Source organism: Pelophylax lessonae, assembly GCF_965119305.1.
Source record: "Pelophylax lessonae genome assembly, chromosome: 5".
NCBI classification, from domain to species: Eukaryota; Metazoa; Chordata; class Amphibia; order Anura; family Ranidae; genus Pelophylax; species Pelophylax lessonae.
Window position 1 is genome coordinate 44,384,695 of NC_138772.1, and position 24,072 is coordinate 44,408,766.

The 24,072-nt window shown below is 44.2% G+C and overlaps 1 protein-coding gene across 1 annotated transcript in view; it reads right to left on the reverse strand.

Annotated features, from left to right (window-relative positions):
• Positions 1–24,072, reverse strand: part of GLCCI1 (glucocorticoid induced 1) — a 175,662-nt gene that overhangs the window by 111,911 nt on the left and 39,679 nt on the right. Inside the window, exon 2 of the mRNA XM_082258801.1 lies at positions 2,846–2,997. Coding sequence (XP_082114927.1) covers positions 2,846–2,997 — 152 coding nt within the window. The remainder of the gene's footprint in view (positions 1–2,845; positions 2,998–24,072) is intronic.

The following is a 24,072-nucleotide window of genomic DNA, read 5'->3' on the forward strand; positions in this document are numbered from 1 at the left end:
TAGAAGTAAATCAACAGAATGGCTTAAACAGAAGAAAATACGCCTTCTGAAGTGGCCCAGTCAGAGTCCTGACCTCAACCCGATTAAGATGCTGTGGCATGACCTCAAGAAAGCGACTCACACCAGACATCCCAAGAATATTGCTGAACTGAAACAGTTCTGTACAGAGGAATGGTCAAGAATTACTCCTGACCGTTGTGCACGTCTGATCTGCAACTACAGGAAACGTTTGGTTGAAGTTATTGCTGCCAAAAGCAGGTTCAACCAGTTATTAAATCCAAGGGTTCACATACTTTTTCCACCTGCACTGTGAATGTTTACATGGTGTGTTCAATAAAAACATGGCAAAATTTCATTCTTTGTGTGTTATTAGTTTAAGCAGACTGTGATTGTCTATTGTTGTGACTTAGATGATGATCAGATCACATTTTATGACCAATTTGTGCAGAAATCCATATCATTCCAAAGGGTTCACATACTTTTTCTTGCAGAGATATAGATAGATATAGATCTATCATGCACCGAAAATAAAATTCTGGGCCGAAACCGAAAATGCAGGATGCCCTTGGCCGAAAACCGAAAATGACCTTTTCCCCCAAATGATATTAAAATAGATAGAACAGGGGCATACACCAGAAACAGGCAGCAATGTACACCTGTAGCTGCCACCCTGACGCAGTATATGTACTGTGACGGGTTGGCAAGTGGTTAAATTACCAATAGTATTTGTATTATGCAGCATGAGGGGGTTAATGAATTGCCACTGCTGGTCGCTGATGCATTAGTGACCGACCAGTGGCAGTTAATTAACCCCTTTGTGCAACCAATGTCCGTGTTAATTAACACTGGTTGCACTAATGAAGCACAAAGGGGTTAATTAACTGCCACTGGTCGGTCACTAATGCATCAGCGACCAGCAGTGGCAATACATTAACCCACCATTGGTAACCTCGCCTCAGCGCTCCCCCCACCTTCCTCAGCGCCCCCTCCCCACCGTAATGATGCAATCTCCTTACTTGTCAGCACCTCCATGTCACAGGCAGGCAAACTCTCCGCTCCCGCTGTATCCTTCCTTTCAAAAGTCCTGCCTCTGGCCGGCGGCCAGCCTCCCAGTGATGTCACTACTACGACTATGTGTATGAATGAACTAACACACCGGGCGGGCGAGCGAGCGGCCGCTAATAGCTATAACTAAGTGAGCCCTTCACTTCCCTGTCAGCGGAGATACCCGCCTGATAGGAAAGTGAAAGGTTCACATAGTTATAGCCATTAGCGGCCGCTCGCCCACCCGGTGTGTTAGTTCATTCATACACATAGTCGTAGTAGTAACATCACCGGGAGGTGGGCCGCCGGCCAGAGGCGGGACTTTTGAAACCTGCCCTGCGCCCGCGGTGGCCATCATTAATATCTGCATCTTTAACCCATTTTCAACCAAACATTTTGGTGCACCACTATTATATATATATATATATATATATATATATATATATACACACACACACACACACACACACACTATATCTATATCTAGAGAGAGAGAGTGTGTGTTTTTTTTTTTGTTCAAGCAAGAGTGCTCAAGTCCAATTAAGCTTTTAAAGCCCTGATGAACGGGGAGCTTATGTCCCCAAATTGTATTGGCCATTTTTGTGATGTTGCTGAACAATTATTAGAGCTGAAATCTAGGTATAGCAATTTTTATATAATTACACTGGTCCAGCTTGGGCCAATGTAAGTCGTATGTGCCATACCTGGACAATCTCTGTAGAAGCTGGAACTCGTAGTGGGAACTGCTACTCCAGTGATCTCCATTTGCTACCGGGTACCATGCCTACTGGACAGTAAAGCTGCACTGAACACAGGCAGTCATTAGCTCTGCATTAGAGCCATTCAGGGAAACTTTTTGTTAGGACCCTGTAAAGCATTGCAACCACAATCAGCCGATTGCAGGTTTAATGTCACGTTCCTGCAGACTGTGCAGTTATCTGCCCCTACCTCAGATACAGGCTAGTTACACTTGACAGGAAGACTCAATGAATTACTCAATTGAGAACTACAAGCTGACAGCCACAAAGGCTGTCAGTACTTTTAGTTCACATTCACCCCCAAAAAAAAAAAAAATGGCATGGTCGGGTAGGCTGAACCCTACAAAGCCAGTGTTTTTTATTTTTGAGATTGTGACAGTGAGCGGGGGGAGAAGACCCCACGTTCACTGTCAAAATGGGGGGGGGGGGGATTAGGAGGGGGGTTTTGGGGGATGTGCAGGGTCGGTGCATATGTAACAGGTTACAAAACAGTGAACTTATCTTAACTGCAGCAGAGAGGGCGGTGCTGTGTAAATCTCAGTACTGGATGGTCAAAAATATGAATTCTTTGCCAGATACAACAGCTCTTATAAAAGTATTTCATCTGTGCATTTGCTGTTTGCCTTAGAGATTTCAGCTTTCAATCTTGGCAGGGATAGGGACGATGTAAGCTTATTAGGAAGCAGAGGACTGTTGGGAAAAGTCTACATATCGTGCAAAATACCAAGAAATTTGCCATTGCAAAAATCTTTTATAAAAAAAGAAAAATCACAAGGAAACTCGCACATAGTAATATGGGGCCTGCAACTGCTGACCTTTTGAAAAATGTCAGTTTTACTCCTTTGTTACTGACCTGGAACAAGCAAAGTAAGGCTAAAGTCAGCACTTCTGATGGGCCTGCTTGTGTTAGTCAGTGGCTAAAAACCTTGAAGCCATAGGACTGGCATAGAAGGCAACTGGCATTATCAGGCCATGATAGCAATGTTCACCTATTCTATTAGTGCATGTTTCAAAAAAAAAAAAAAAAAAAAAAAAAAGATTACCTGTGTGGACTTGTCATTCATACATGAAGGGTAGTGCACATGAGGGTCCCGAGGCCAGTGCCCGCTCAGGTAGGTTCCAGTTATGGTGTCCAAGGAAGAAGTCCGTCGTATTGCGTTCGATGGTCTCAGGTGATGTGAACTTGACCTGTCGGCTGCAGGAGAAAAAAAAAAAAAAAAAAAGAGAGAAACGTTAATGATCCTCAAAGTGAAAGCTCAAAGCACCCGTGCATATTACACATTAGACCCTTCTCAAAGGATTCACGCTTGTGTAGTTTTATGCATAATGTCGCAGAGGGAACATTTTTTTCAACCAGCAACTTTTAAAATTGGGAAGAAAAAATAATTACACACACACACACACACACCTCTATCTATCTACACACATACATACACGTGTATATATACATATATTTATATAGCTATATCTCTTGAAGTGCCTTCTCGTAGCCAGCTATGTTACACTGATGTTAAGTCCCAGTTCACACATGTGCAATGTCAGACATCACATGTGATTTGCAGCACACTGCTCTACAAATCACATGCGATGTCAGTGCGTTGCAAATTTAGCCATATAGATTGTATGGCTGAATTTGCATTGCATTCGGACCAAAGTCACACAGGACCTTTTTTGGTCCGCACCAGAATCGGATCACATGGGTGTTCACACCTATGTGATCCGATTCATGTCCGTACTGACAGTTCGCACTGCGAACGGATCTGGGGGAATGTCGTTAACTTTGGACTGACTGACTGACTGACTGACTGCATTTGGAGCCTGGAAAGCACTGCACACTTGATCAGCAGATCGCGGGTGTAGTGTCAGGCTCCTGCACACACATTGCCTACACCTCTGTTGCTTCTATACAGGGGGATTTATATTTAAATCAAGTTGATTTAAATCACAAAAAGGCTTAATAATAATGTCTAAATTATGAAAACATTTTATTTTTTAACCACCTTTTCTGCCACTTGTTTACAAGTTAAAAGCCGTATTTTCTTGCTAGAAAATTACTTAGAACTCCCAAACACATTTGTTTTTTAGCAGAGAACCTAGAGAATACAATGGAAATTGCTGCAATACTATGTCACACCGCATTTGTGCAGCGGTCTTACAAATGCAATTTTTTCCAGAAAGCTAGCCCAGGTATTTTCTATAATGTTTAAGATAATGTTATGCCGAGTAAATAGATATCAAACATGTTTGGCTTCAAAATTGTGCACGCTCACACGCTCATGGAATGGCAACAAACATTGGTATTTAAAAATCTCCATAGCCAACGCTTTAAAAAATTTCTACAAAACACCAGTTTTAGAGTTACAGAGGAGGTCTAGGGCTAGAATTATTGCTCTCACTCCAACGATCGTGGCCATACCTCACGTGTGGTATGAACACTGTTTACATATGTGGGCGCGACTTGCGTATGCGTTCGCTTCTGCGTGTGAGCTCGGAGGGACAGGGCACTTCAATTAAAATTGGAGACTCACATTTAAGACCCCAAGAGACTCACACCACGCAATGTACGTCTTCCATGTACGATGGTAGATCTTCCTAGAGGTAGATGTCCCAGCTTTTAACAACGTAGATATCACCGACTCAGACAAACCTCTATCCTTTAGCACCTGGTGTTCAACAGCCAAGCTGTCAAAGCCAGCAACTGTAAAGCAAGATGGAAGATCAATCCTTGGGACTGTTGATCTTCCCTGAGAGGAAACTTCCAAGGAACGTCAGGGACTAGGCTGCACTAGATCGGCGTGCTCCGTGCCACTAGGATGACCAAAATCCCTCCTGCGCAGGAGTTTGGGCAGAAGCTTCAGAGGACGGAAGGCGTAGATCAGGCGATAATGACCCCACGGGGTCACCAACGCGTCTACCAGAGGATCCATCCCTTGGCTGAGCCACAAACCTCTGTTCCTGTTGAGCCGAGATGCAAACAGATGCACCTCAGGGATACCCCATCAGAGACAACTGATGAAACCCCTCCGGATGAAGGGACCACTCCCCTTGGTCCAACGCCTGCCAACTGAGGTAATCCACCTGCCAATTTTCAACCCCGGGAATGTGTACAGCAGAGAGCTGGAATGAACTGTTCTGCCCACCTTAGAATGCCAGCTACCTCCAGAGCCGCTAGGACACTTTCTGTGGCACTGTCTGATTGAATGCGCACTGGACAACCCTGAAGACGATCCGTCCAATGATCCAGACAGTCTGATCACTCGGATTTCCAAGACATTTGCTTGGTAGTCTCGACTCTTGCCGTGTCCAGATCCCCTGAGAAGAATGCTTGCAGAGGACGCCTCCGTAGCCGGACAGGCTGGCATCCGTGGTGACCACTGTCCAATACAAGGGGAGGAACTACTTTCCCAGCTAAAGTGCCAGAGAATGAAGCTACCATGTCAGGGACTCCTTCGTTCTCGGATCCAATTGCCCAGAGACTGCAGAGTCTTGTCCCATTTGGTCAGAATCTCCCTTTGCAGGGATCCCATATCGAACTGTGCAAACGGAACCACCTCGAAGGTAGACACCACCAGGCCCAGCACCCGCATGCAAGTCCGGAGGGATGACCATCTGCTGGACAGCAGGAGGCGAATTTCAGCCTGCAATTTCTGGGGTTTGTCCAGAGGAAGGAGCACTCTGGCTAAGGCCGAGTTTAGAGTAAGGCCCAGATAGTCCAGCTTTGAAGAGCAGACTTCTGAAAAATCTAAATCCAGCTGAACTCCCTCAGAGTTCGTATTGTGATCTCCAGGGTTTTCCACCAGAGAAGAGGAAGACACTGCTCGCAGAAGAAGAACGTGCAAATAGCTCAGTACGACGATCCCCCTTTGGCATAGCAAAGACAGCACTGTGGGCTAACACTTTTGAAGACCCTGAAGAGCAGAGGCGAGACCAAAGGGCAATGCAACAAATTGATAATGCTCCTCCCTACTTGTACATGGGTCTGGAGAAACCCTATCTTGGCTTCCAAGACCAGGTTCCTTTGGATGCTCCTGAAGAGGCCCTGAACGGCTTCGAGCCCTTGTCTGTTGACCCTGAGGGACGAAAACTCCTGATGAGCTGAGAAGGAAGGCCCACGTCTAAGATGAGATGAGATTCCTTGCCTTTAGTAGCCTGCGGAAGAAAAAGTACTCACCACACCAGGAATCAGGTGGGCACCGCTCCAGACAGAACCCCTCTCCATCATAATGCTCGGATTGTCGGCCAGGAGGAACTCTGCGACTCAGGCCAAGACCTGGTTGCAAGCGACCTAGCAAGGCGTCTAACTAAAAGGCCAGCACCCGTCTAGTGGTGCTGACCTAGCGTGGAGCTGCATGTGCTCGCTGGCCAGACTGGGGTGACCACTGGATCTAGATTTATCCAGCCCGTTGCCCAGTCCGGCAGGAAAAATCCAGGAGAAAAAATATCTAAAAAAAAAAAAAAGACAGACAAGACCCAAGATCACAGAAAGAAAATAGGTCCTTATTCCTGACTGGGAAGAAAAAAAAAAAATATATAGAGTGTCTCTATAGCAGAGAGGGAGTATACCCCATGGGACTGCCCATAGGTGTAGCCAGAATTCATTTCTGCCTAGTGTACTACTCCTGTAGGGGGCAGTATAACCAATAGTTATGAATACCAGGAGCTGTGTCCATCAATAAATAAAAGAAATAAAATCATCTGATGTTAGGCTTAATGTGGACAAACTATATAAAACAAAGAATAATTGGAATTTGGGACTACTTATGACAAGAGTGGTGAGTTTTAATTCGGTCAGTCCAGCCGCTGATAGCTGGCACACCATATGTCACTCCTGTGGATGCAGACTGAAGCACACACACACACACACACACCACAACTAGACAAGGAGGAGCAGACAGGTCACCTTTACCACAAATCAACAAGCCTCAGGGAACTTCATGTTTTATAGTCTATAAATGCAGCCGCATAGATGGGAACCAGACCTTTGAAAATATGTCACGGGTAATTTGCCTGCATTTTACTTTGCCAGTCTGATGTGCACGGCTGCGATCTCCTATTCACCTGCTAATGGCAGCTTCCTGCACCCGCTGCTTGTGTGCATACTCTGGTTAATTATCCTGTTAGTAGAAAAACGTTGTGCTCAAGATGGAAATATTTTATGTCCCTCAGTCAACTTTCATGCTATAAATGATATGAAGGGATGTAGTCCTCTGTACGGATCTGGGACAAAGAATCTCACTGTGTAACCTTACACACAAAACCACTTCTTTACATACGAATCTATAATATTTTCCCCACCTATGGTGTGTATCCAGTACAAACCACCAGACCTTGTGGTCATCAGTATATTTTCTCCAACATAGGCCGGCCATAGACTGAGTGAATTGCTTTCGCTCGATTCCCCCATTAACAAAAAGTCACAGTGGGAGTGAGCCTCCTGTAGCACACCAACTCGGAAGTGCTGGATCACATGCTAGTTACCCGATCCAGCGCAGTGGATATCGAAGCGATACGGTCGGCAAGCAATTAAAGCCCATCTCCAGGCACTGCATGGGTTAACTGTTCTTTTTTTTGTCTAGGGCAATGGTCTCCCAACTGCAGTCCTTTGCTAGGGCAATGGTCTCCCAACTGCAGTTCTTTGCTAGCCTTTAGCCAGCCCTTGGGGCACTATTTGCCTCCCACCGATATCAATGATGAAGCACTATGCCTCCCACTAATATTAATGGTGGGGAACTATCCCTCTTACTGACACAAAGGGGTACAATTTCTTCCACTGATGCCTTTAATGGGGTACTTCTCCTCCTACTGACCACCAAGCCTGAGGCCATGTTTATTCTCACTGATGCTGGGCCTGGGACATTTTCTACCCCCACAGGCCACAGTTCAACCCCCCTAAAGCTTGAAGGACAGTAAACTGGCCCTTTGTTTGAAAAGTTTGGAGACCCATGCTCTAGGAAATAGGAGATATACTTATCTAAACCTCTGATCCTCCTAGAACCAGAGCAGTCCGGCACTCCCTGCTCTCCAAAGGTCTTAAGTTGTGGACTGTTTCAAACGTTATAAAGCAGGCTCCATGGACCAGGAACAGCCCACCACTGGACTGTGGGGGAAGCGTCGGTTTCCAGTGGAACAAAAGAGGAGCGCTCATCACCCCTATGCAAAATGAGCAGTGGACCAGTGCAGTGCAGGAATAGCCCCACGGCATTGGGAAAAAAAAAATGTTTGACCAGACTTGGGCTTTAAATGTAACCCTTTTTCTTTAACAAAAAGGTACTTATTAATGCAAAATAAAAAAAAAAAAAATCACACACAAACACGTGTACACATCACTGAACAATATAAACACGTCAGTTTGCAGAACATGCAAAAGGTACAGGCAAGGCAGTCTTTCCTTCCTGTTCTGTATTAGTCATTCGTCAAGCAGTTTCTTAAATGCACCCACATCTCCGTCATCAGTTTAAAAGCCTTTACTGTAGGGGGAAAAATGCATCCTTCGCTTATACATCAAGGAGACAGTATAAAAATATTACATCAAATCAACTAAGAAATTATTTCAAAAAGTTTACAAGTCTAAATACTGCTGTTGTATAAATATGTTAATTTAAAAATGGTTGTAAACCCCTCCATAAACCCAGTGAAGTGACTGGCCACAGGTGATACAAAGATGAAACAAATCCTCCTTCATAATGGTACCTGTTTATCTGCAGCAATCGCTGCTCTACAGCCAAAGTAGAACATTTACATAGCATTTCTAAGCTTCCAGAGGCAGGGGGTGGGGATGTGACATGTGACACACATTGAAACGCTCAGGAAAGTCTAATGTAAATCGGAGGCCATAGACCTGTAGAGGGCAAAAGACACCCCATCTACACAGTCTAAGACCCCATTCACACTGGGGCGATCCGACTTGCCGGGGCGACCTCACAGGTCGCACCGCGACCTCGGAGCGGCCGGCACGGACTTCATAACATTGAAGTCAATAAAGGTCGCTCCAGGTCGCCCCAAAGAAGCTCCGGACCCTTTTTCTAAGTCGGAGTGACTTGTGTTGCTCCTATTAAAACGGGTCCACAGCTTCTCTATGGCAGGCGACCTACGGCGACCCGTCAGGTGACCAGGTCGCCTGACAGGTCGCCCGAGTGTGAACGGGGTCTTATAGGAAACATGTAGGGTCGAAACAACGAATTGATAAATCGTCAACTAATCGAAAATATTTGTCAACTATTTTCCTAATCGATTCGTTGGTCAACCATTTAGTTGGCCTGCATACAGAATGCATTATTTGTTTCAGAAGCCACAGTGCAGCACACATACAGCTCAGTACACCCTCCATACATGTCAGTAAGTGCCTTAGAACTTGAGGCATTGCTCCTCATACATTCACATGGGACATGTAGTCCTGGGCAGGAAGTGAGTGGTTCTAAAGGCATGTCCAACCTGCGGCCCGGAACCGCAGGCAATGCGGCCCACTGCCCCCTGACTAATTATTTTTTTGCTGGGGAGGAAGTCGAGTCGGGGACACAGCCACAGCGGCTTCCAACTAACTGTAGGCAGAGGCTGCCTCGGAGGGGATCATCTACTAGTTGTGTTAAATTAGTGCTGGGGGGGGGGGCGCAGCAGCGCGGGAAATGTGCTGCAATGTTTTATTATATACCTTAACTAACTATAGTATATATTTTATATGCGGCCTGATAAAATTTGTCTACACTCAATGTGGCCCAGAGAAGCCAAAAGGTTGGACACCCATGCTCTACACCAGGGGTCTTCAAACTACGGCCCTCCAGCTGTTCAGGAAGTACAATTCCCATCATGCCTAGTCATGTCTGTGAATGTCAGAGTTTTACAATGCCTCATGGGAAGTGTAGTTTTGCAACAGCTGGAGGGCCGTAGTTTGAGGATCCCTGCTCTACACTAGACTTTGCAGCTTGTTATAGGGGCACTCTGAAGGTAGGAGGAGGAGCCAGAAGAGTCAGTGGGGGACCCCAGAAGATGAGAAACAGGGCTGCTCTGTGAAAAACCATTACACAGAGCACGCAAGTATAACATGTTTGTTGCTTTTTTTTAATATGCCTAATAGGCCAAAAAAATAAAGCATAAATGCAAAGTGCAGCAAAAAGCATGAAAAGCAAACTGCATAGGTGTGAACCAAGCCTGGCCACACCGATTTTCGGACAAACATATTAATACGAAAAATCTTTGTACATTCCCTAAATGAAAGAATGTTTGAAAATTTCACCTGCTTTTAACATTCAGTTAAAAAATGAACGTCATTTCTGAACAAAAACCACATTCCCTGTCTGAAATTTTCCTTTGACCAAGAAGTTTTCTATTCTCTTTTGAATCTTCCCGTCACTGATCGAAAACTAATGTTATTTGACCCCACTAAGGATTAAAAAAATTGAACAAAATGTTCTTAAAATTAAACTTTTTTTGAAGGAAGACATTGTTTTTGTATGGCCAGCAAAAGTGACAGCAGGCGCAGGGAGCTTTTATCAAACCACCGGCCTCTGACAAGGGAGTCCGTCATACATCATATATTACAGTTCTGTCTGTAAATCGTCAAAACACTTTTAAGAAAAGATTAATTCCGAGTCAGATGATATTTACCAGATTCAACCTCCAATTATACAGTATATCTCTTCTGTGTTATTCTCAGAGTGGATTAGAGATTTTGCTCCCTAACCATATACAGTAGTTGGCTATTTATATTTACCACTGCATAGAGATATTTAGGAACAAATTGCCTTTTTTTAACTTTACATATTAACCGCTTGCCGACCGCCGCACGACTATTTACTGCGGCAGTCAGCCCCTCACAGGCAAATCGACTTAGGACTACGTCGCTAGCCTGCGAGGCTCTAGGGAGCGAGCGCACGCCGCCCGAAGCGCAGTCACGGACCCCCCCCCCCCCCCCCCGCGCGCGTGCCCAGCGGACCCGATGTCCGCCGGGCACTCGCGATTGTACATTACATGCGGAAGAAAGGCAGGCGGCTGATGTAAACAAAGCTGCCTGTCATTCTCCCCTGTGTAAGAATGGAGAGCTGACGGTTCTACTATGTAGGACCGTTGATCTCTGTTCTTACACTAGTAGCCACAGCCAATCAGAGTTAGAAACATGCCCCTAGGGACACACTTAGCCCCTCCCTCTCAAATAAAGTTAACTTCTTCCCTGCCAGTGTCATTTTTACAGTAACAGTGCATATGTATAGCACTGATTACTGCAGTAATGTCACTGGTAACCCCAAAAGTGTCAAAAATGTCAGTCAAGGGTCCGATCTGTCCCCCACAATGTCGCAGTCCAGCAAAAAAAAAAAAAATTGCAGATCTCCGCCATTACTCGTTAAAAACAAAAATGACAAAAATCTTTCCCTTAGTTAGTAAACGCAATAACTTTTGCGCAAACCAATCAAAAATGGATTTTTGTAAAATCTTACCGTAAAATCCTTTTCTCTTAGCTCATTGACAGACGTAGTCCTCGGTGATACACCACCTTCGGGTTATGTTGCCTCCACAGGAGCAGGACTAGACAGGAAATTAAAAAGCTCTGGCCACACCCTAGGGGCAGTCCCAGAGGGTATATCCTCTCTCTCTCTGCCTCAGCAAATCAGTTATGTGAAAAAGCAGTCTTTAGAGATTTTAACCCAACTCAAAAAAACAGAGGGGCGGGGACTACGTCTGTCAATGAGCTAAGAGAAAAGGATTTTACGGTAAGATTTTACAAAAATCCATTTTTCTCTAGCGCTCATTGACAGACGTAGTCCTCGGTGATACACCACCTTCGGGACGTCCCAGAGCAGTATCACAACTGAGGGGTGGGAAAATGGAAATCAAATCCCAATCTAGAAGGCCCAACCGGTGCCAACTAGAAGTTTACAATGCTCATCCTTAATGATGAGACTCAACAAAAAAAGAGAAAACAAATTTTTTTTTTTTTTTTTTTCAAACAGAAAAAAACCCTCGAGGTAGACCACCGGTCTCCTCAAATTGCGGCCTGCAAAACCTTGCGGCCAAATGAGGCATCCGCCGATGCCGTCACATCAATTTTATAGAATTTTGTAAAGGTATGTACTGACGACCAGGTGGCCGCCTTACATACCTGGACCACTGACGCCTGATGGCGAAAGGCCCAGGAAGTACTGAGCGCTCGAGTGGAGTGCGCCCTAACAGGGAACGGAGGACTCTGACCCTTAATAGAATAAGCCTGTACCACCGTTTGTCTAATCCATTTGGCAATGGTCGCGGCAGATGCAGGCAAACCCTTTCTGGGGCCATCCGTGATCACAAAAAAGTGAATCCGTCTTACGGAATGATTCCGTAGCTTTCAGGTATACCCTGATTGCCCGAACCACATCTAAGGAATGCAACGCATGTTCCCGATGATGCTTGGGCTGAGGACACAAGGAAGGTAGTACAATATCTTCATTCAGATGAAAATCTGAAACCACCTTGGGAAGAAAAGATGGCTTAGGATGAAGTACTACCTTATCCCTATGAATCACTAGGTATGGGGACTGGCATGATAATGCAGCCAGTTCTGACACCCTGCGAGCAGAAGTAATAGCCACCAAGAAGGCCACCTTCTGGGATAAAGTAATCAAGGGAATCTCCCTGATGTTTTCAAAGGGAGGTTTCTGTAGAACCGACAAAACCAAATTAAGATCCCAAGGCGGTAAGGGCGCGCGGACTGGAGGAGCCAGGTGCCGCACCCCCTGGATGAAATTCCGCACCAAGGATTTGGTAGCTAAAGGCTTCTGAAAGAAGATTGCTAATGCTGAAACTTGACCCTTGATGGTGCTCAAGGCTAGCTTCTGCTCAACCCCCTGTTGCAAAAAGGCCAATATTCGAGACACCGAATAGGTACGTGGAGGAAATCCTAAAGATTCGCACCACGCAATATAAGTTTTCCATGTGTGATAATAGACTTTGCTGGAAGTCGCTTTCCTTGCTTTAATAAGGGTAGGAATGACTGAAGCTGACAAACCTCTGTCCTTCAGTACTTGGGTCTCAATGGCCAGGCCATTAAACCCAGCGACTGTAAAGCATGATGGTAAATTGGTCCTTGAGACCACAGACACTCCCTGAGACGAAGTTCCCACGGAACGTCTACGACCAACATGTCCAAGTCGGCCAGGCCGGCTTGAGGAGGCCAGCCTAGAATTTCTAGGACCACTAGCGCTGATTGGATCTGAACCAGGCGTCCCTAGAGGTATCTGGCCCCGACCATCCGAGAAAGTCTGGTCGTTTTCTGTTCCCACACATTTATCAGATACCTGATAGTTATCAGGAAAGGTGATCTTTTCTGGTTGAACCTCAGGGACCGAAGTCACCCGACTAGAGGCTACTTGGCCTATCTGGTCAACCAGATCCGATTCCTGTGAGGTATCGGGACTAATCTTAGGAAAAGGTAAAGGAAAAGATCTATTCAGGGAACGGTAATTACCGCTTCCTGTAGTACTTAAATGTTGGAAGGGAAGAATCGCACCGGTAGTAGTGGTTGATGCTCGATCTAATGTCCTGAATACCGGTGAAAACGTCCCCCCACCCTGAAACCGGGTGGGGGCGCACCTTCAGGCTGTGTACTCCTTTGCTTCGGGTTTGGCTGGGTTGGTCCTTTGCTTCTTGAAGATCTCACAGGAACACTGGAGAAAAAAAGCTGTCTAAAAAAATCCTTTAAGAAAAAATTCTTGCCAGGACCTAAGATCCCAGCAAGGTGTCTAGGTCCTTACTCCTAACTAGACAGAAAATAACTGATTTGCTGAGGCAGAGAGAGAGAGGATATACCCTCTGGGACTGCCCCTAGGGTGTGGCCAGAGCTTTTTAATTTCCTGTCTAGTCCTGCTCCTGTGGAGGCAACATAACCCGAAGGTGGTGTATCACCGAGGACTACGTCTGTCAATGAGCGCTAGAGAAAATACGTTTTGCGATTTTTTTTTTACCAAACATATGTAGCATAAAACAAATTAGCTAAAATGTTAAAAAAATTTTGATTCTTACATTTTTTGGGGGGAATTTCATATAAAAAAAATGTGAAAAATATTGTTATTTTTGCAAATTTGACACTCTTCTTGTTTAGAACGCATGATCAAAAAAAAAAAAAAAAAAAAACACCACCAAAAGAAAGCTCTGTTTGTGGGAACAAAAGGACGTCAAATTAATTTAGGTACAGCGTCGCACGGCCGTGCAATTGTCTGTTAAAGTCACGCAGTGCCGAATCGCAAAATAGGCCCTGGTCAGGAAAGGGGTAAAACCTTCCGGGGCTTAAGTGGTTAACTAAATTATACACCACACTTTTTTTTTTTAAGGTCATTATCCAATTAGTTGATTATTCAAAATAATAAAATCAGCCAACTAAGCGATTATGAAAATAATTCGTTGCAGCCCTAGAAACATGCACAACCGAAGCGGTCAATCACCACCTGTGTGCTGGAGGGGAGCAAACTGTCTACCAGATTGTCTATTGTAGAAGTAAACCCTCCTATCCTTTTCAGCTAAGGAAGCCATGGTGCTGCACATGTGATCAGTTAGGACACCAGCTATTTGATGGATTGATCGTTTGGTTGGGGACACAAGCAAATGTGAAGGTTAAGCCCCGTACACCGATCGTCGTCATACAAACGTTCGTCTTTTCTCCCCGGGATGTCGATGTCTGTTGAAAAGTGCAAAGACAGCACAAGAATGTTGTCCGCCGACTTCAGCTGACTGCAGAAGTGATGTCATGTAATGGTTAACTTTCCCTGTGTTTTTTCTTTTCTGAGCATGCCCAGTCTTGCAAATCTGCGGTCTGTCGGCAGAATTCTGTACTGACTGGCGAACAATCGTCCGTTCTGGTGTCGGCATACAAAAATTTTCATGTTTGCAAGAAAGACTCTTGTCCGCAGAATGTGCGCAGACAGCTGTCGGAGGCACCATACTAACAAGCGTACAATCGGCAGATCTTTCGTCCGCCGACGTTTGTATGACGACGATCGGTACGTGTGTACGGGGCTTTAGCCTTCACGGCATGCTGAGAATGCAACTTTTTTTGTTTAAACTGTTCAATTGGTTTGGTTACATTTTAAGCCAGCCATAAATGGATCAAAAATCCACCGGTTCAGCAGGGATTGGCTGATCCATCTTTGGGCAGGCTGGTTGTACAGAAATTGATCTCCCACTTGAATTTTGCACAACATGTCTGTTGTGAACTCTCTCAGTGCTACCAGCAACAACAGGCTATGTTGAGCGCATTCTGATGGCAGCAAACTCTCCACACTTGTCAGAATTAGTGGTGTTCCAAATTCTTGTGCTGAAACCGAAATTATATATATATATATATATATATATATATATATATATATATATATAGTATTATATTAGACTAGACTAATTAACGCATGTTTGCGTGCATTAGTGCAAAAAGAGCTGTGCTGAGATCGCGTGCCCTCTGCGCTCCCAGCACATTTACCAGCAGCTAATGGAATGGTCCCAATCGCAGCTTGTGATCGGGAGGCTTTCCGATCATGTGACTGTCGTGACAGCCAATCACGGTCCCTTGACCCTAAGCCACACCCCCATCCCCAACATTCTGAACCACTTAAAGGGCTGACAGGCTCCGACTCTAAGGGGTCAATGTCAGGAATTTAAATATGAATTTTCGACCACAACAGGCACCTTTACAGCCAAAAGGCTTTTTTCACACACGGCAAGAACAGCTCAAGAAATAATGCATCCCTGTAAAAATTATATGCATGCCTTCACAATGGTCTGTTGCATGTTAAAAATCCTGTTTGCTGCATTTTTTAGTGCATCAGTCAGGGGAAAAAGAAAAAGGGGAAAAAAAAAAAAAACACCATCACCACACACCAAAAATGCACCTCTCCATTGATACATTAAAAATGCAGTAAAAGCACATCAACACTCGTGTTAAGTTTATGCAGTTTGAGTCAAATGACCTATAAAAAAAAATGCACCATAAACAAAGTAAAATCACTGCAAAAGCGCATTCCATTTATCAGCGGGCAATATCCACAAAACCCAGATAAGCCTATTTTCGCCTTATAATTTTCGGCGGCCGATATATTGGTGTATGCCTAGTCAGAATACAATAGCTCCGCAGGAGAGATTACCCCATCCACATCGAATGTGTGGATGGGGGAAAAAAACTATTCATTTTCGTTCAACCAGCAGGTTCAACAAAAGAAAAGGAGTTATATATGGCCTGCCTTAAACTGTCAGACTTGACTCATGTAGATAGCAGAGGTATGGCTAAGCAGACAAATCACACCGGGTGCTTTGGGTTGAGGCAAATTCACACCATAAAAGGATAAGCTTTATTTTAATATTTCAGGGGTTGCTTACAATCACTTTAAATAACGTATTAGGAGCTTCCTAATAGGAGTGCAAAGTACTACTGGCATGATTGTTGGCAGCTTGTGTGTACCTGACTTCTTCAGACTGCCCCACCTCTACTAGAGGAAGGAGGGGGGTATACCTCTCCTATGGAAAATTCAGCAGCCCATGTCATCTCATTTCTTACTCAAATGTATTTCATACCACAGCAGGGAAAAGTCAGTATAAGGCTTACTTAGAGATTTCCACCTGTACAAGGATTTCCATTATCCTGTTCCAGCCATGAGATGTCTCTGATCCCATTCTTCCTGTGCTCCTCAATATACAGATGCATCTCATGAAAATTAGAATATCAAAAAGTTTTTTCAGTAATTCGATTCAAAAAGTGAAACGCATATATTTTATATAGATGCGCTGCCCACAGAGTGATATATTTCAAATATTTTTTTTTATTTTGACGATTATGGCTTACAGTTAGTGAAAACCCAAACCTCAGTATCTCAGAAATTAGACAAGTTAGTTCCACTCCACTTCCACGTGCGTTCCACTCAGACCAGAAGAAACGTTGCTGAAGGGTCGGGATCTACTGGGGCTTTTCCACTGCATGGAACCGAACGGTTCAGCTCGCTTTTGTGCTTTTCCACTGCTGGTACCGCATGGTATAGTGTAGGAATGGTACGGCGGCGCTTTTCCACTGCATGGAACCGAATGGTACGGCTCTCAAAAACAGTACCACCTCGATTGTGGTTCCAAGAGGTACCATACCGGTACCATATCCCACAATCCTTTGCATGCAGTCACTACTAGCCACTGATTGGTCAGAGAATCCCACCCACCCCGTTATCCCACCCACTTAACTTTAGTACTACTTTAGTGGAAAAGCAAACCATACCGTACCGAACCGTTCCAACACCACCGTACCATGCGGTACCAGCAGTGGAAAAACAAACCAGGCCAAGTAGAGCCAAGCCGGTACTTGCAGTGGAAAAGTGCCACATGTCTACGCGTTTCACCCCTCCCAGTAGGCATTCACAGACAGACGCACACTGGAGGGGTGAAACGCGTTGACTTAGATTCCGGCCCTTCAGCAACGTCCCTTCCGGTCTGAGTGGAACGCTCTCCGCTGTGCTGTACACCGATACGGATTGCAAAGCCTCCAGGATGCCTCCATCCCCATTCACTATTATGAAATGCAATTACTCATCTGCCACATTGTAAGTGCAATTTCTCTTATACATCTTAACAAAAACAAGAACGTATTACACTATTGGACTCGGTCTTTCATATTTTGGGTGACAGCCATTAGGAGGAGATTTCAGGAAGCATCATCCCCACAATTACCAGCCAAAGCTTGATAGACCCCCACACAGTACTGCTAAGGGGTCCATATTGTCTGGGGTGGGGAACACAGCCTATTGCATGAAAGTCAGATTGGCACGGACTTCCTGATATAGGAGCACTTTTGATGGACTTTCACTGTATTCATGCTTGATAATTTGGGCATTTGTTCTTTTTCTGGGAATTTTTTCATCATTGATTTATGGAATCACAAACTCTGTTAGGTGATTAAAAGTATCAGCATATTCTCACGATTTGCTCACCTATTTGGACTTTTTCCACTCACTATTGATGTGATGTGTGTGTATTAGTGTACATATACATCATACACATTTGTTTATTTCACTGTTTTTGCACTGTGGTATTGGTTTCATTTGATTTGAGTCACTTAGTTCTGAACAGCAGCAACAGCTTTTAGAGTGATAGATATTCACATAGTGCAGGGAGGACGTTTGTGGTGTATTGTCAAGAGGAAGATGAGACACCAGATCCAACAATGTGGATGAGCTAAAAGCCGAATATATATATATATATATATATATATATATATATATATATATATATATATATATATATATATATATATATATATATATATATATATATATATATATATATATAAAATTTAAAAAAAAAAACCTGGGTTTCAAAACCTCAGCAGTGCCACAGGCTGATCACCTCCATGCCATGCGCATTGATGCAGTAATTTATGCTAAAGGAGTATTGAGAGCATACTATACTGTACATGGACATACTTTACAGTAAGCCAACATTTCTGTATTAAGAATCTTTTTTATTGGTCTTATGTAATATTCTAAATTTATCTGAGATACTGAATTTTGGGTTGTCACTAGCTGTAAGCCGTAATAAAACTAAAGAGTAAAATGCTTCAAATATATCACTCTGTAACATATAGGAGTTTCATTTTTTTTAATTGAATTCATGAAATCAACTTTTTGATAATCTTATTTTATGAGATGCACCTAAAAGAAGCTGTGGCAGCAAAATTTAAAGCGGAGCTCCAGACAGATTAGAAAGACATCACTGAAGCTCTGTATTAAATTATTTTGTCATTTGTAGGTTTATTATAACTTGTAGCAAAAGTACCTACATTTAATTTTATATTGGCCTCTTGCAATCCTCTATGCATAAGAAGAAAAAAAAAAAAAAGGAGGGGGCAATATTGGGAGCCAATTGAATATGCTGCATGCATATTGACAAGGAATATGCTGGTAGGAAGAGAGTGGAGAGAGCTTCTGGCCATTTCTTAAACTAGTAGTAACGGCTGACAATTCTAAAAAAAAAAAAAAATTGTATCACCCCACTCCTCCTACCCTTCTTCCTGCATACCATGACTGGGGGGGGGGTGTTTAAAAGCTCCAGCATCCTTGTGTAAAAAGGACAGCTCATTCACTGAATCCCAGAAGCAGACCATTCCCCCGTAGGTGCCCGTGGCCCATCTATTGTTAGTGCTTCCTGCTCTCCCCTGCAGCAGCTGCTCACTGACACAGGAGAGCCAGAGCTGCTAATCACGACCAGTAAAAAAAAAAAAAAAAGTGTACACAAAAAGGAGGTGGGGGGGATTAAACTCATCTTCCACCTTAAGACCCCGTTCAGACAGAGGTGACGCGACTTGCTGGGGCGACCTGTGAAGTCACGGTGCGACCTCGGCGCGACATGCACGGACTTCATATGATTGAAGTCAATGCAAGTCGCCTCCAGGTCGCCCCAAAGTAGTACAGGACCCTTTTTCTAAGTCGGAGCGACTTGTGTCGCTCCCATTAGAGCGGGTCCTGTACTATTCAATGGTGAGCGACCCACCGCGACTTGTCAGGCGACCAAGTCGCCTGACAAGTCGCGCTAGTGTGAATGGGGTCTAACTCCAAAGCTGGGCATATAAATGCAAACAAATTGCTTGAATTCCCCCATCAACGGTATTCTTGTTTATGGGGGTATCCATCTGACAGACGGACGGACTTGAGATATCTTGCAAAGTAGGATGGGCAAAAATATCACTCTAGATGTGCAAAGCTGGTAGAGACATCCCTAAAAAGCAGCTGTAATTGCAGCGAAAGGGGGTTCTACAAAGTATTGCCCTGGGGGGGGGGGGGGGGGAAAGGGCTGAATATAAATGCATGCCACACTTTTCAGATATTTGTAAAAAAAGTTGAAAACAATTTATAAATTTTCCTTCCACTTCACAATTATGTGCCACTTTGTGTTGCTCTATCACATAAAATCCCAATAAAATACATTTACGTTTTTAGTTGTAACATGACAAAATATGGAAAATTTCGAGGGGTGTGAATACTTTTTCAAGGCACTAAGTTAGGACACAGGTATATACAAGAAAAAAAAAAAAAGATACACTAATAATTATATATATATATATATATATATATATAAAAACTGATAAAAAGGTTGCAATTTTTGCACTTTCTAGTCCCAGGACTTTATTTTTTATGGCTGTGTACACACAGCAGTATATATTTTTCTGCATGCTTTGAGCAGATGGGAGGATCGTCATGAGGCTGGAAGTAGTAAGCAGATACTGCTCTCTAATCCCTGAGGCCTGCAGTCTGTATGAACCCGTCCGCTGGCCGCATGGTTTACCTCTAGGCCTCCTAATAGCACAAAGCAAAGAGCTCTTCTAGTAAACTATGGGCTGCAGTTTATTTGTTCCTGTCCAAGTTCTTTTCTGTGGTTTCTGGATTTGCTCTTGCTTTTTGTTATTTCAGAATGACTTTGTAGTACTAGCCCTGAGCATTTCTGGTATGTGCTGTTTTGATTTCCTCAATGAGCCTCTCATTCTTGTCCTGTTATCTAGGAGAATTGTTTTTGTTTTCTTCTTCCTGTTAGCAGTGTGCAGGTAATTTTTAATCTGAACCTACACTAAATGTGAACATGAAAGCGATGTCAGCAATCTTGTTGGGGTGGCTAACTTAACGGTAGAGGGGCTAAAAATACCTTTCCTGGAGAAAAGGTTTCTTGCAGGCTCCCTCCTAAGAAGCTCACATAAAAGCAAAGGCATTCTAATCATGAGGTCTTTGATGAATGGGAGGTTGAGATTAGCAACTGTCCCTTCAGCAGAGATCATGGGACCAACTGCCTGGGTCTTCAGCCATGAGGTCAGCGCCAGAGGGAAGCTGAAGCTGCTTTTTCTCAAGGAGGAAGCTTTTTTTTCTCATGCCATCTGTTACTCTTTATACATCCCAGTAAGACTTCTAGCAGTCAGCTTTAACAATACAGCTAAAGCAGTATTAAACCCAAAATGTAATATATTGCAGTTTACAAATCATTAGATGATGTGGCCATATTCAGGTTTTTAGGCTTTCACCTGGTGATCGGGCTACTAATATACCACCTGTATTATACACACTTGCTGACTGGCCTATAGCAGATTTAGGGCTCACTTACACTTTCTTAAAAACATGGCTTTGGACAAGCTTTTTTTTAAAGCTCTCTGAACGCCAGTCAGTGCCCATCACTAAATAAAATGGTTCGCTTACAGTCCTGCCTACACCTTGCTTTTGCTTTGTCTTCACTACAAGCTTTGCAGTGTCACGGGGGGGTGCCCCGTTACATTACCGTGTCCCTTTACAATGCAGCCAGTCCCGTTACATTACCATGTCCCTTTACAATACAGCCAGTCCCGTTACATTACCATGTCCCTTACAATACAGCCAGTCCCGTTACATTACCATGTCCCTTACAATACAGCCAGTCCCGTTACATTACCATGTCCGTTACAATACAGCCAGTCCCTTTACATTACAGCCAGTCCCTTTACATTACCATGTCCCTTACAATGCAGCCAGTCCCGTTACATTACCATGTCCCTTTACAATACAGCCAGTCCCGTTACATTACCATGTCCCTTACAATACAGCCAGTCCCGTTACATTACCATGTCCCTTACAATACAGCCAGTCCCGTTACAATACAGCCAGTCCCGTTACATTACCATGTCCCTTACAATACAGCCAGTCCCGTTACATTACCATGTCCCTTACAATACAGCCAGTCCCGTTACATTACCATGTCCCTTACAATACAGCCAGTCCCGTTACAATACAGCCAGTCCCGTTACATTACCATGTCCCTTTACAATACAGCCAGTCCCTTTACAATACAGCCAGTCCCGTTACATTACCATGTCCCTTACAATACAGCCAGTCCGGTTACATTACCATGTCCGTTACAATACAGCCAGTCCCGTTACATTACCATGTCCCTTACAATACAGCCAGTCCCGTTACATTACCATGTCCCTTTACAATACAGCCAGTCCCGTTACATTACCATGTCCCTTACAATACAGCCAGTCCCGTTACATTACCATGTCCCTTACAATACAGCCAGTCCCGTTACATTACCATGTCCGTTACAATACAGCCAGTCCCTTTACAATACAGCCAGTCCCTTTACATTACAGCCAGTCCCTTTACATTACAGCCAGTCCCTTTACATTACCATGTCCCTTACAATGCAGCCAGTCCCGTTACATTACCATGTCCCTTACAATACAGCCAGTCCCGTTACATTACCATGTCCCTTACAATACAGCCAGTCCCGTTACATTACCATGTCCCTTTACAATACAGCCAGTCCGATTACAATACAGCCAGTCCCATTACATTACCCTGTCCCTTTACAATACAGCCAGTCCCTTTACATTACCATGTCCCTTATAGTGCAGCCAGTCCCGTTACATTACCATGTCCCTTTACAATACAGCCAGTCCCGTTACATTAGCATGTCCCTTTACAATACAGCCAGTCCCGTTACATTACCGTGTCCCTTACAGTGCAGCCAGTCCCGTTACATTACCATGTCCCTTTACAATACAGCCAGTCCCGTTACATTACCATGTCCTTTACAATACAGCCAGTCCCGTTACATTACCGTGTCCCTTACAGTGCTGCCAGTCCCGTTACATTACCATGTCCCTTACAATACAGCCAGTCCCGTTACATTACCATGTCCCTTACAGTGCTGCCAGTCCCGTTACATTACCCTGTCCCTTACATTACCATGTCCCTTTACAATGCAGCCAGTCCCGTTACAGTACCCTGTCCCTTTACAGTGCAGCCAGCCTGTTACATTACAGTGCAGCCAGCCTGTTACATTACCGTGCCCCTTTACAATACAGCCAGTCCCGTTACATTACCATGTCCCTTTACAATACAGCCAGTCCCGTTACATTACCATGTCCCTTTACAATACAGCCAGTCCCGTTACATTACCATGTCCCTTACAATACAGCCAGTCCCGTTACATTACCATGTCCCTTTACAATACAGCCAGTCCCGTTACATTACCATGTCCCTTTACAATACAGCCAGTCCCATTACAATACAGCCAGTCCCGTTACATTACCCTGTCCCTTTACAATACAGCCAGTCCCGTTACATTACCATGTCCCTTTACAATACAGCCAGTCCCGTTACATTACCCTGTCCCTTTACAATACAGCCAGTCCCGTTACATTACCATGTCCCTTTACAATACAGCCAGTCCCGTTACATTACCCTGTCCCTTTACAATACAGCCAGTCCCGTTACATTACCATGTCCCTTTACAATACAGCCAGTCCCGTTACATTACCATGTCCCTTATAGTGCAGCCAGTCCCGTTACATTACCATGTCCCTTTACAATACAGCCAGTCCCGTTACATTACCATGTCCCTTTACAATACAGCCAGTCCCGTTACATTACCATGTCCCTTACATTACCATGTCCCTTTACAATGCAGCCAGTTCTGTTACATTACCATGTCACTTACAGTGCAGCCAACCCTGTTACATTACCGTGCCCCTTTACAATTCAGCCAGTCCCGTTACAGTACCCTGTCCCTTTACAGTGCAGCCAGCCTGTTACATTACAGTGCAGCCAGACCAATTATTGTAAAGGGGACAGAACTGTAAGGGGCACTGTTAATGGGGGACTGTGATGTGAAGGGGAATAGAGGACACTGTGGGACAGGATTAAAGGAGGAACCCCAGTTCCAACAGTAATGAAAAGCGGGGGCTGTGGACACTGGACTATGAATGTCCAGACGCCCACCCAAGCCAGCCCCCCCACTGGTCCCTGGAAATATTGGCTGACACAAAACAGGTTCCTGGTACCAAAAAGTTTGGGTACTGCTGCTTTAGCGGATGAAAGTTTCATCATTGATAATGCTGCAAATATTGCAATGTTAACCGACTTTCATGTAACAGATTGTACATCTAATAGACAAAAAGAAAATAAGTGAAAAGGCAAAGTAAGGAAGCCAAGGCAAGTGGTTTTCAGGCCTTTAACCAGCTTAGCAGTAAAAAATAACCCAAAAGGAGAAAAAAAAAAACTGCAAAGACAAGCCCAGCTATTGATGGCTCACTACAACTATGTGAATTCTTGCGGCGGTTACAACCTCAAACAATAAACATCAACAGTGTCATAGTAACTGCATGAAGGCCAGCCAGAGCTGGAAGGGTGTATGCATCCGTCTCATGAAATGCAAGCACAGAAAACCTGCAAAGGACTGCAAAATCCTGCCAAAAATGATTCATGCAGACTGTCAGGGGAAAAAGTATAATTTCAACTGCCAATCTTCAGACTTTAAACAATTT